Genomic DNA, 14037 nt, shown 5'->3' on the forward strand with positions numbered 1-14037 from the left:
AAAAAAATTTTTTCCCTTTTAAATTTTTCCCAAAACACAGTTAGAGATCATCATTTTCTCTTTAAGTAGTCCCATGATATGCTGTTGATATTTAAGCATATGAAATTGACAGTTTAAAGCTCCGATTGCCAAGGTTGCAGAAGTGTAAACCTTCTTACCCCATCTATCCAGCGCCCTGGAATCTCTATCAGAAGGAGTAGGATTTTTAGCAGTAGAGGCCTTAATGCCCTTGGGACCCCGAGAAATGGTTTCAGGATCAGCAATAGGATTTTTGAAAAGGAATTTGTGGGAGTCAGGAACCCTGTAGTATCTGTCTGGCTTACAAGGAGCCAGAGGCAGAGAATCAGGAGCCATGCAAGATTCTGAAAAAACATCATCAGCAATGTCTAGAACAGGAGGTATAGCCAAAGGCCTATGTATGCAAAGTTTCCCCAAAAGGAAAAATCCTCAGGGGGAGAAGCAGAAGGAATGGAGTCTTCTGCATCAGAGTCCTCATAAGTAGGAATAGACAAATCCTGTTCATTAGAAGAGTCAGAAGAAATAGAATCCTGTTCAGAAGATTCATAACCAATGTCTTGCCTAAGTCTCTTAGAAGGAGGGGGCTGGCTACCCCTGATCAGAGTAATTAAATCTTCACCCATTTTGATAATTTGTTTTTTTAGGCATAGGGGCCTGCACATGTGGCCCAGGCATCGTTTTTTTAGACATAGATTTAGATTTTGGCCTTAGTTTTGAAGATGGAGTCGGTCTAATATACAAATCTGCAGGCCTGAAAACACAGTCAGAAGCTGGTGCCTGCACAGCAGCTCTGGACCCATCTAAAGTAGAGACATCCGCGGGTTCCATAACTGAAGCATCTTGCGGCATACCGGACTCCAAATGGGTCTCAGTAGACACCTGTGAATCAGAAGTAGTGGGTATCAGGGGCTGCGAAAGCACCTTACTGAGTACCGGCGAACTGGCGACTGGCTTAGGAGAAGCATCATCAGCTTTGGACCTCAATGGTCTGTCTCTCTCTTTTTCTTTGTGTTTTTTAGGTATTCCGGAAGTCGGACTGCTAACTGACGACATTTCTGGATAATTAAATCTAGTGCCAAAATATTTAGAAGCAAAAATATACTGACGTTTAACTGTGCGTTGATTAAATTTAGCACAAAACCAACAGCAAGGTACATTGTGGTCAGGGCCTAGGCAAGGAATACAGTACAAATGAAAAATCCTTATGAGGTATTTGCTTCCCACAAGTAATGCAATTATTAACTTTTACTGACATCTGTAAGGAGCAAGGAAAAGTTTACCCAACGGGGTACTTAGCTTTCAGTTGAAGACTTCGGTTCTGAAACTTGAAAACGAAAATTTCAGGAGTCGGCCGACCGGCACTTGCGAATGCTTCTGCTTCGGTCACCGCGCGGCAAGAAAGACTGATGTAATGGTGTCGGCTGCATGTTTTATACCCCTGACGACCTGATGTCATGGAAGAAGGGACAGCAACCGACGCAGGACTCAAAACTTTGTTAATCAGGCTGACTGAGGGCAACCTGCCAGCAGATTACCCAAATGTAATGACTGCAACAGTGAAACACTTAGAACATCTGCCTCAGAAGCCGGTGCCTGCACAGCAGCTCCGGACCCATCCAAGGTAGAGACATCCGCAGGTTCCATAGTCGAAGAAGTGTCTCGCGGCATACCAGACTCCGAATGGATCTCAGTAGAGGCCTGCAAATCCACTGAAGCGGGCATCAGGGGCTGCGAAATCTCCCCATTGAGTAATGGAGGACTGGCGACTAGCTTAACGGAAGCGTCATCGGCAGCTTTGGACCTATGCGGTCTGTCTCTGTCTTTATCCTTACATTTTTTTGGATTATTGGTGGTCGGATGGCTTACCAAAGCCATTTCAGAATACGGAGATCGAGAGCAAAAGAATTTAGCGACAAAGAGCCCAACGACGAATGGTTTGGATGTTAAACAAGGCACAAAACCGACAGCAAGGTACATCGTGGTCTAGGCCTAAACAGGTGACGCAGTAAAAATTAAAATCTCTGTGAGGTATTTGCTTCCTACAGGCAAGGCAATTGTTAACTTTTTCTGACATCGGTTAGAGCAAGAAAAAAGGATCCCCAATGGGGTGCTTAGCTTTAGAAGATGTCAGGATTATTCAATTCGTAAACAAAAATTCAGGTAGTGGCCGACTGGCACTTGCAAACTGCTTTTGCTTCAGGCTCCTTGGCAAGAAAGACTGATGTACTGGCGTCGGCTGCCTGTTTTTATACCCCTGATGACCTGACGACAGTCCTGGAGCGACAGCATCCGACTCAGAAACACTAAGTCTCTGGTATTTGGGAAGACTGAGGGCTACCTGCAGGCAGATAACCCAAGTGTGATGACTGCAACAGTGAAACACGAAGAACATCCTCCTTCTCTCTACCAGAAAAGAAGGCAGCCTCCAATTCCTCAGGTGGTCACATCTGAGTCTGTGTCAATAGTTTCAGCAAGGAGTAGGAACAGACAAAGCAAGACAGCAGGTAGGAATAAGACTGGCAGAAAACAGAGGATTACTGAAGTCCAAATCCAAATCAGCTCATTCAGCAAAATTTGGGAAAGAACTAACCCATTAGGGTTTGCTACTTCCTTAAGGGAGTGCCAAAAAGATAGCAGCCAAGCCAGCTGTCAAGTTTGGAATATCTTAGCCATGCACACACCCCTTGACTACAGCTCCAGCCACAGCACCCAATGGATCCTAAAAACAGCACAACTGATACCCCACGTGAAAGGCTACAGATGTGGTTATAGCAGCATCTCCAACTATGAGGAGGGCCTCAAATTCCCTGTACTGATTTTACTATGAAGGACTGGAATTTGGAAAGATACGAGACTGTTGAGAATCCTAAAAACCAACACAGCAGAAGAATACATCATCTTTACATAAGCGTCCAAAGCTCTAGACCCCCTGTCACACGGCACACAGGAACCTGACTAACAGACGACACCAGCAGTGGCTCATGAAGACCATACAGCAGTCAATCTTGGGATGCTTAGACAATAAATCACTTCAAACAGTCGAGGTCCATAATTAACATTACACCTATGTGCCGCCTCCAGGTGCAACTGCAGTTAACTCCTACTGATGCCTCTAGGCATCAAATATTGCTTGTTCATATTTGCATTAATAATTCCAAAACCATGCTATTTACAAGGTTTTCAAAGATTTTGTCTTAACGCTTACACAACTGTAAACTCAACTTCATTAACATTTGACCTCTGTCTAGTGCAGGTAAAGAGATATTAACTATTTTTATGATATTAATTTATACAGATATAATTTTCACATTTTTCTAAATATCTCAACAATCAAGTAATGCAGAAAGAACTCCTTACCCTCATATGAAAGCTCTCAGCTAGATGAATAAAATGCTGTTGTCAGTATGTGTGTAACTTGAGTTGTTGCTGAGACATTGTAAATAGTTTACAAAATATTACAAACATAATAGTTACATGTTTACTGTGACTTAGAAAATTCAGTTTAAAACCTAGAACTTAAACAGTACTACCACTATAAAAAAAGTTTGTACTGAAGGGTTTGCCATTTATACTTCTTTTACAACCCCTATGGTTCCAGGGATATGAATATTTGTTTGAAATGCAAGGACAATTTGACTCTGTCAAAAGGCTTAGGCTCCACCCATTGGAAGTTACAGTGCAAACTTCCTGAGCTCTACTGGAGTGAATGAGTTAACACTTCCCATCTTTGTGGCCAGAGAAGCGGGTAATGGTATGGCCAGGTTGCAAAGAAAGCAGCTTCAAAGGCTGGCTCCCAGAAAGGAACACCAAAACTATCCAAAATCTCAAGTTCCCAGGAGGAACTTATGAAGGGGACGGAGGTTAAAACAAAGACATCATGAGCCACAGAGCCTTCCAAAGCAAAAGCCACCCTTTGTGGGAGATGAGGAAATGGGGTGCTCAGAGATCTTGCCCACTTCAATGACGACATTCCCCAAAGTCAGACTTCCAAGTACAGTCTAAGGGAAAGGAGTACCACAAACAGGTGTTGCTGGACAACATGGTACAACAGCCACAAACAGGGGATTCAGTAAGGGTTTGCACTAATAGCACAATTAGTGTACACTAGGTGTCAGCCTAAGGATTACACTGAGGCAGGAACAAACAAAAAATAAATTGTTGGGGGTGAAATCCTATAATGTTAAGTTGTCAATCTCGCCTTCATTCTTGCTGGATGGGTTCAGTGCCGACCCTCGGCTCCGACTTGGCCTATACTAAATCTTGAGAGCTATTTTTACCGGCTCGAGGGCTACCCTATATCCCACAATGCTAGGCGCTAACTACCCAGATCTCGTTTGCCGCTTACAGCTGCATTTATTACCGGCTCTGCAGGTTAGATTTTATAATTCTTGAATTTCTCCCTTTTAGTCAGATTTTCAGTTAGTTTTTTGTTAGCGACCATCCCATTAGCTTCCCTTCATAGCTAATCTCCCTTCCGGTCCCTCTTAATCCCTTAATTTCCTAACCCATTGTTTGGTTAGAAGGTTAGGCCTTTGGGCCTATTCCCCTTTCTTTAAATTGTCAGTTTAAATTGTTGTGTGACTGACTTAGCTTGTGTTTGTGTGTGTGTGTGTGTGTGTGTGTTTGTGTGTGTGTGTGTGTTTGTGTGTGTGTGTGTGTGTGTGTGTGTGTGTGTGTGTGTGTGTGTGTGTGTGTGTGTGTGTGTGTGTGTGTGTGTGTGTGTGTATTTTTGTCCTTTTTAGGATGTCTAAAGACACCAGGGTCTCAGGCTTCAAGAAGTGTGACTCGTGTTGTCAGAAAATGTCGCTGACATACGGTCACACTTATTGCCTGGGCCCTCTGCACCTGCAGGACTCTTGTTCTGTCTGTCATGCGTTCAGTCCAAGAGTCCTGCAGGAACGCAGAAATAAGTTAATTTTGAGGGGCTTATTAAAGCCTGAAGGTTCCCCGACCAAGTCATCGTCAGGGAAGCCTTCAAAGCCATCCAAGCCATTGGCTCCGTGTTCAGAGCCTTGGACTGGTGGTGCTCTGACTGCTGCTACATCGGCTCGAGCCGGAGCCGATGTTTCTAGGACTCAGTCGGCGCCGATAGTGGTGTCGGTGCCATCTGCCAGCCGTAAACGGTCCAGGTCTCCGTCCTTGGAATCTGTTCACTCAGCTCAGAGGTCTCCCTTACTCTCGGAGAGGAGCCATCAAACCCATTCCTCTAGGTCTTCCAGGCTCTCGGACCATGACCTCGAGAGGGTGGTTAGTAGACTTCTTAAGTCTCAGGCACTAGCCCAGATGCTCCATAGACCTTCTCAACAGATAGTGGCTATTCCCACCCCATCTTCGATTCCTCCTCTGACTCTTCCTCTGAGTTCGGAGCCGGAGCTTGTGGGAGCCGTGGCCGTCGACACGTCGGAGCCGATACCTCACCTTTCAGCTCCGGTCTCTTCCATGGTCCCATCCTTGGAGGGATCCGGGCACATGGACTTCCTCGTCGGCTCCGAGGGGGCGAGTGGCATCGGACCCTTGTCCGACCCCTTTCTCCCTCTCAAAGCTTTGGCGCTGGTAAGTTCGGCCCCGACATCGGCTTCGGAGCCGTCCCTCTCGATGTCGGGAGGGGTCCTTCTCTCTTCGGAGCGGGGACCTTCTACCCTGCCTGATAGGTGCGCCTTTCAAAGTCATGAGGAGCGTGCTGGCCCCTGTGCCTGCTCCATGGTCAGCTCCCTCAGCTCCTCCCTCTGTAGTGCCTGCTGCGGTCTCTACCCACCCTCTCATTCCTGGCCGTAGAGATCCAACGCCTCAGGTTTCCCCATTGAAAATATCCTCCTCTTCCGAGGTTTCCCCTGATCCATCAGGGGAACCCCCTCGGAAGAGGAAATTTAAGAGGACGCATGTGGACTCCCGAGTCCATTACATCAGATACCGACTTGGATGAGTCGGAAGGGTCCCCACGGTCCCCTTCTGAGGATGTCTCCTTTTCAGACATCCTTGAGATCCTGAAGCAGAGGGGAAACTGGTCTACCCTTAATCCTTCCGAGGATGAGTCGGTTTACCTAGAGGCGTTTGGCTCTCGCCCTTCCACCTCCTGGGTGTCTCCGCCCTTTGATCATAGAAGTGGTGGCGTGGACGGCCCCTGATACGATGGAACCTACCCCCACAGAGGCCTTCAAAATTCATAACAGCTCCTTCGGACAAACAGTTTTTAGCCAAGGGTGTCCCGGTTGACGCCATGGTGGTGGCTGCAGCCACTAAGAAGGAACTGGCTGATCCTTCAGTACCTGTCCATCCTCCTAACAAGGAGTCTAGGACTATGGATAGGTATGGCAAGTGGATGTTTTCTTCAGTGACCTTTGTCATGCGGTTGCTGAATTATCTGTGCCACTTCACCCGCCTTCAAAGAGACATGCTCAAAGAAGTGGGTGAGGTCTTACAGGATCGAACAGCTGCGGGGTCTCAGGACAAAATAAACTCCCAGCTGGCAACCCTGAATTCCATTGTCAACTCCTCCATGCGGCTTATTTCCTATGCGGCCAATGGGGCGAGTACGGCTGTAGGCACAGGCGTGGCCTTACGGCGTCACGCCTGGATGCTTTGTAACTTTGCAGACCCCTTTAAGGCGTCCTTCACTAACTCCCCCTTTGACGGTTCAGCTTCGTTTGGACCTCAGGTGAAGGATACTTTGACCCGATGCGAGCAAGAAGGCAAGACTCTCTCTGCCGTGGGAGTCCGTTTTTCCACCCCGTCTAGACCATATCCTAAAGGTCAGAAGGGTGGGAAAATGTGGTTCCATAAACCACAAGAGGTCGCACCTGACGCAAGAGGTCAGTTCCCCTCTAGAGGCGGGGGGGGGACAATAACATACGCCACCCTAGGGGCAGAGGAGGCCCGCAAAATCAGGGTAGCAGAGAGTCTCTTTCTGACAAACCCTTCCAGCATCCCTGAGAAGCTGCCCGACTGTCCGCCTTCGGAGGCAGTCGGGGGAAGGTTATCACTGTACCCAGAAGCCTGGCTTTCACTCACCCAAGACAAATGTGTACAGTCGATTATATCCAAGGGTTACAAAATTCCTTTTATCCACACCCCAACTCAGTCAAAAGGACCCCTCCCAGATGTTCCACCCAGTCTAAGGAAACAAGCAGTATTAGAAATATCAAAACTGCTAACAAAAAGAGCCATCCAGCCAGTCCCAGCAGACCAACAAGGATCCGGAATCTACTCAGAGTTCTTTTTGGTACCAAAAAAGACAGGGGACTGGAGACCAATATTGGATCTCAGCAGACTAAACAAGTCTGTAAGAAGAACGAAGTTCCGGATGGTCACGCTACAGTCCATTCTACCCTTTCTGGGTCAGGACGATTGGATGTGCTCAGTAGACCTTCAGGACGCGTACTACCACATCAAGATGCACAGGCGCTCCAGGAGGTTTCTCTGCTTCCGGCTGGGAGCCAATCACTATCAGTTCAGAGCCCTGCCCTTTGGTCTCACTACAGCCCCCCCCACCGAGTGTTCACCAAATCCATGGCAGCGATTACGGCTCATCTGAGGCATCAAGGATTCCAGGTGTTTCCATACCTAGACGACTGGCTCCTCACTGCCACCACCAGGCGTCAGCTTCTCCTCTCCAGAGATTACACCATTCATACTTGCAAAGGGCTAGGTATCTCCATAAATTTCGAAAAGTCTGCCTTGTCGCCTTGTCAGTCTATTACCTTCATAGGCGCCACCTTGGACACAGTCCGGTTCTCCGCAAAACTAACCGAGCAAAGAGTTCTAGATATTCACAGGCATGTTCACATCCTCCTTCAGAACAACAAAACCAGGCCAGGTTTGTCCTGAAGGTATTAGGTCTCATAGCGGCAGCCATTACTCTACTTCCCCTAACTCGCTTTCATATGCGGATCCTTCAGTGGATGCTTTTTTCCCAGTGGTCCTTTCAACAGCTTCCAATATCACACAACATTTTAATAACCCTGTCTTGCAAGAAACACCTTTCTTGGTGGATGGTCTCCCCTCAAGTCCTTCAGGGCAGACCATTTGTTCCTTCTCCCCCGGTCACCACGGTGACAACGGATGCCTCCTGATCGGGGGGGGGGGGGGGGGGCATTTTCAGGGCAGGATGGTCCAGGGCACATGGCAACCTTTCGAGTGCCACCTGCACATAAATGTCTTGGAGATGAGAGCAGTACTTTTAGCATTGCAAGCCCTTCAGGACTCTCTTCCCATCGGGACTATTGCAGTTCAGATGGACAATATGTCCGTAGTGTGGTACATCAACAAGCAGGGCGGAACCAAGTCCTATCCCTTATGTCGAGAGGCACTCAGACTTTGGCAGTGGGCGATCTCCTCTCAGCGGTTTCTGATAGCAACGCACATCCCCGGGAAGTCCAACATCATAGCGGACAGGTTGAGCAGAGCCATTCTCATGCCACACGAGTGGTCTCTCAAACAAGCAGAAGTGGAAGAAATTTTTCAGAAATGGGACCGACCTTGCTGCGATCTTTTTGCAACACCTCAAAACAGCAAGTGCTTCGACTTCTTCACTCTCTTCTCTCTTCCCGGCCACCCCCCAGAGACGCTCTAGTCCACGATTGGCCCTGGGGACTTCTGTATGCTTTTCCCCCCTTTCCATTAATCACTCAATTGATTCAGAAAGCTACCACCTTGAGAGCCACCATGATCCTCATTGCTCCTTACAAGCCTCGACAGATATGGTTTCCGTTCCTGCATCGTTACCTCTTGGGGCAGCCCTGGCATCTGGACCCAGTGCCAGATCTCTTGACCCATCAGTCGGGACAGCTGCACCACTCCCTCCAATCTCTCAACCTCACAGCTTGGTTGATCCAATTCCAACCCTAGCCAGGCTTCCCCTTATTTCCCATTCTGTGCGTGACATACTTATAGCTTCCCTAAAGTCATCTACCAGAAGGATTTATGCCAGCAAGTGGAAGCGTTTTTCCTTCTGGGCAGGAGCTAGAAATACGGATCCTTTTACTGCCCCTATCCAATCAGTCCTAGACTTCCTAGCCAAACTGTTTCACTCAGAGTCTTCTTCCTCCACCATCAGAGTACAGTTAGCGGCTATTTCGAACTTTCATGTAGGCTTTTCGGACTCCAGTATCATGTCCCATAAGCTTTGTAAAACCTTTCTTAAAGGTATCTTTTTGCTTAAGCCCCCAATCAGAGAACCCCCCCCCCACCGCAGTGGGACTTAAATTTGGTTCTAACTTCCTTGATTCTTCCCCCCTTTGAACCTGCGGCTTCCTGCTCCTTGAAATTGCTCTCTTGGAAGACTCTTTTTCTAGTCGCCATAACATCTGCGAGAAGGGTATCAGAACTTCATGCCCTTTGCACTCGTCCACCTTATCTAGTTTTCCATAAAGACAGAGTGTGCCTCTGGACTAACCCGTCCTTTTTACCCAAGGTTTCTTCTGAGGCGAATCTATACCAGACTATCGATCTCCCAGTTTTCTTCCCCAACTACTCCAACAGAGCGGAACAAAAGCTGCATTTTCTGGACGTTCATCGTCAGTTCCATTACTATCTGGATAGAACCAAGCAAGCTAGGAAATCTGAGCAGCTCTTCCTATCTTATGCGGCAGGGAAGAAAGGCCTACCAGTTTCCAAAGTAACCCTTTCTAGATGGCTGACCTCTGTGATTACTTTCATCTATGACCTCAGACGCCAAAAGCTACCGTCAAGGCCCAGGGCTCACTCAACTAGAGCATTAGCCACGTCAATAGCTTTTCAGGCTAGATTACCAATAGATTCCATTTGTGTGGCAGCCACATGGGCCTCTCCTCATACCTTTATCTCTCATTACAAATTAGACATGGCCTCCCGAAGCCGGGCTAATTTTGGTTCCACCGTTCTCAAGAGTCTGTTCCAATGAGCCACCCAGGGTGAAGGTGCTAGGGACGTGGTCCCATCCAGCAAGAATGAAGGCAAGATTGACAACTTAACATTGAGAAGTTATGTACCTACCATAACGTTCCATGTTAGTTGTCTTCTTCTCGCCTTCTTTCTTGCGTCCCACCCCCCATCCCCCTAGCCTGGACAGACCTAAGGATCCTTGGGAATCTTCTTCCTGCCTCAGTATTAGCCCCCTTGACTATCCTTACTGGTAGCTATAGGTCTAGGTGACTTACGAGTGAGGTTTCCTCTTCTCCTTATTTTGGAGATCAGAACTGCTATGGTTTCAGCTATCAAACGAGATCTGGGTAGTTAGCGCCTAGCATTGTGGGATATAGGGTAGCCTCAAGCCAGTAAAAATAGCTCTCGAGCTTTAGTATAGGCAGAGTTGGAGCCGAGGGTCAGCTCCGAACCCATCCAGCAAGAAAGAAGGTGAGAAGAAGACAACTACCATGGAACGTTATGGTAGGTACATAACTTCTCATTCACAGCTCTAGCTTCAAACTTATACCCAGAGTGGCCAGAGATCCTGGTAAAGTTGTCTCCCTGTGGAATCTCTTCAAAAAGCTGATGAACTCTGTTGGTACTGAGGGAAAATGTGCAGACATGAACCATTAGCCCCGAGTACCCCAATCCATGACCGGGTTACCCAAGAAGCACTCCTAGAGATCAGGCTAGATGGACTCAGGGGCCAGAATGATTAATTGTGGAATAGGCAAAGCAACTGGCCTCAAAGTGGAAGCAAACGTTATGCCTGTCAAGGGTCTTACTCACTGCCAAAACTGAAGGCTAGACTGGTATCTAGTCCCATTACTTGGGGGGGGGGGGGTGATCCCAATTCCCTGCAAACACTCAGAAGTCAAATAATACGACTTATCCTGGGAGGGGAAGGATGCAGTCAGCCCTCTGCATGAAAGCTCAAGAGAAAAAACTCAGGAATATGCACTACACATCAAAAGCAACCTTCCCATACCACATGTGAGAAGTCTCCTTCCATCATCAGGTGAAGAATACATACGAGTTTCAATAGTCAGCAAATATTCAAACCAATAAGGGCATGGACGGCGCACTGGTGCAGCGGTAGCATTGTTGCCTCACAGCAAGAGGTTCTCCGGTTCAATTCTCGGCTGGGGTGCCTTCTGAGCAGAGTCTGCATGTCTTCCCTGCGTTCATGTAGGTTTTCTCTAGGTGCTCCGGTTTCCTCCCACGTTACAAAGACATGTGTCTGGAAGGGTTCTCCCTGGGTCTCTGCTGAAAATTGGTTTAGCTTCAAGTTGGACTTTTCCAGTAAATAAATGTTAAATAAATAAATGTAAATTCAGGAATGTTTACTAAAAACACCAAGGGGTCAAGATCCAAAAGAAGCAGGAAGCAAAAAGAAACTGTCAGGCACAAGAGATGAGTAAAGATACGATGTCAACGCATACATCATCATGGACACCCGTCCCAGAGCATGCAAATTCCTGTTTGAAAATTCCAAATGTTAACTGGTGGTGAGATGAATCCACAGAACCCACGAATGAGTGCCTTCATTGTCAGATCTGTCCTGCTGTATATGAATATGAAATGCAGCTGCATGTCTTTTTTTTTTTTTTTTAAGGGAACTAATCAGCTTTATGGTTAGCTTTACAGTCTTAAATAAACTAGCCTTGGCTTTACAAATGACCACAGCTGCTTGTACTTAAAAGCCCAGTGGTATACCATCTTGGCATAACTTCACAATGACCAACAGATGAGTAGCTTGCTAGTTTTTAAAACAAACTATTACACCTAAACAGTAACAATAATAATAACAACAAAAAAAAAATCACTGTTCTTGATGAAGGAACATGTCATGCAAATCTCAGTTCCATATTCCATGTTGTAATTCATCCCAAACATGCCCCATGCTACTATGAAAAGAATTTTGAGAAAATTCTTACCAAGTACTCAAACACCAGCGTTAGAGACTTTTCAGTATGGATGATGTCATGCAGTGTAACTATGTTGTTATGCTTGAGGTCCTTTAAAAGGGAAACTGGAGATTAAAAAAAAAATGTAAACAAAAAATTACTTGCTATTTTTTAATATTTGTTCATTCCTGCTGGATTTTAAACAATATATTTTTGCAAACATAAACATTCTTATGCATCTTAACCAGCCAGAATGAAAACATCCAGGCCATGTGGGGTCAAGCAGTACTTCTCTACTGTTGATATCGATGTTTCTGTACAATAAGGCATACAGAACTTAAATATTTACAGTTTTACTCAGTCTCTCATAAAATAAACTGAGAATGAATATCACTTTTTTGTACTGTCCACTAGGTCTTACCCAATGGCTCTCCTACCTTCAACACTCCAGTTCTTTTTTTTTTTTTTTTTGGGGGGGGGGGGTTATAGCCAGGTACTCTACAGAACAAGCAAGCAAGACTTCTACAGACCATTCATTCCCTGACTGATGGCTTCCTCTGCACCACTGGCTGGCTGTTTTTCTCCATTTTAGATTCAAAGCACCCTGGAAGCTTTCATCCAAACTTCTAAAGATCTCATCACAGCAAACAGGAAAGTGAACAAGTAACCAAGGAAGTCTCACACTGGGGACAAAACAACAAAAACTTATGCAGATAACATCAATAAACAGCAGTGAGCTATGTGGCTTTTAAACCATCCCACGCTACAAACATCCCCAAATGCCACCGATGCATCATGTTGTCAAACAGCTGTACACATTTCCGGGTGAGCAGAAGTACATCTGAAAAACCTGACTATAGGAGGACTGAAGTGATGGTTAAAGTATCAGAAAGTACACATTCTCCAGTTCCACAAGGAAATGACTGGAGGACAAAAGACTTCCAGGAAATCATGAGAAACTCTGAGGGCACATAAGCCAAAATACTCCTGGAAATGGCTGTTTTTCCCAAAAGACCTCCAGCACATAGCAAGAACAGTTCCTATTACTCCTCCTGAACTCTGCCCTAGAAGCTGAAATTAAGTACATGTTTCACTGCAGTAGGATTATGTACAATGAGTAGGAAGAAGAGAAAGCAAATGGCTAAACAGTTTTTACAAGCCTATCTGCCTCACATATAAGAAAGCAAGACTGTTTAATTCCTCACAGTGCAGACAGCAGGGTAGTTCTCTGTCAGCTTGTGAATTCCCACACTAATAGAACTCTGCCACTAACACTCCTGCCTATTAAAACAAAGTGGTAAACCGAACTCACAAAGGGCAAGGGGCATGATGAGTTCAATGGCTCTATCCTGGTCTTTTATTAGTAAGTACATACTAAGCTAGCTGTATTTTCTGGAGTAGAACTCCACAAAAGCAGTGATGGGTTACAGCAAGACTTACATAGGTGCTGCTGCCAAGTCCTTTAACTATCCAATATCTTATCCTTGAATCGACTGTAGGATCAAAGGAGTTAGGACACTTTTATGGTGAAGTCAAATTCAGGATATATATGGATAATGGCAGGGATTATTAACACTCCAAACTAACTTACACTACACGTAAAGCTGAAAGGCTAAGAAAACATGACCTCTTCTTCAAAATGTACAAGATCCTTCACTTGAAAGTCAACAATCTAGTATACTACAGCATTCAGGAATACATGAGGGCATGGGAAAGGTTACATTGTTAAACTGGACCCACTGCTTATCCAATAAATGGGCAAAATAAAACCAAGCATGTGTTTTTTTTTTGTTTTGTTTTGTTTTTTTATTTGCCATCAACATTTATGTAAAGGCTCTTTTAGTTTACTACACATGGATTTAATGTTAAGAGTCAGGAGTTTGTTGTTGACCAAAGATGGTGCTAAGTGTGTTTCCTTTTATCTAAGCAAGACATTTTGATCTAAGGGAGAACTTTGTACAGCTGTTTTGAAGGGACTTCTGTGGTGCGCATTTCAGAAGAGGAGTTTCCTGCAATGCAAAGTGCAGGACATCATGTGGATACACGAATATTCACAAGCAATGGCTAAGGCTTGGTGACCAAGCAGGACAAAAAGTAAATGCAAGTAAATAAATTTAAATCCATGAATCCCATGCCAAAATGCCAGAAGGGGCAAAGGCTGGTATGAAACAGAGGCTTCCCAATGGCACACATCTATATCAGAGAGGCTTTCCAATGGCATACATCTGTG

General features: G+C 45.8%; 1 protein-coding gene across 6 annotated transcripts in view; it reads right to left on the reverse strand.

Moving 5' to 3' along the window:
- Positions 1–14037, reverse strand: part of LOC122806846 (cyclin-dependent kinase 17-like) — a 2140137-nt gene that overhangs the window by 536225 nt on the left and 1589875 nt on the right. For all 6 annotated transcript variants that reach the window (XM_044077605.1, XM_044077600.1, XM_044077601.1 and 3 more), the window contains one exon: positions 11838–11932. In XM_044077605.1, coding sequence (XP_043933540.1) covers positions 11838–11932 — 95 coding nt within the window. The remainder of the gene's footprint in view (positions 1–11837; positions 11933–14037) is intronic.

This window comes from Protopterus annectens, chromosome 7.part0 (assembly GCF_019279795.1).
Source record: "Protopterus annectens isolate FY-2018-M chromosome 7.part0, PAN1.0, whole genome shotgun sequence".
In the NCBI taxonomy this organism is placed as follows: Eukaryota; Metazoa; Chordata; order Ceratodontiformes; family Protopteridae; genus Protopterus; species Protopterus annectens.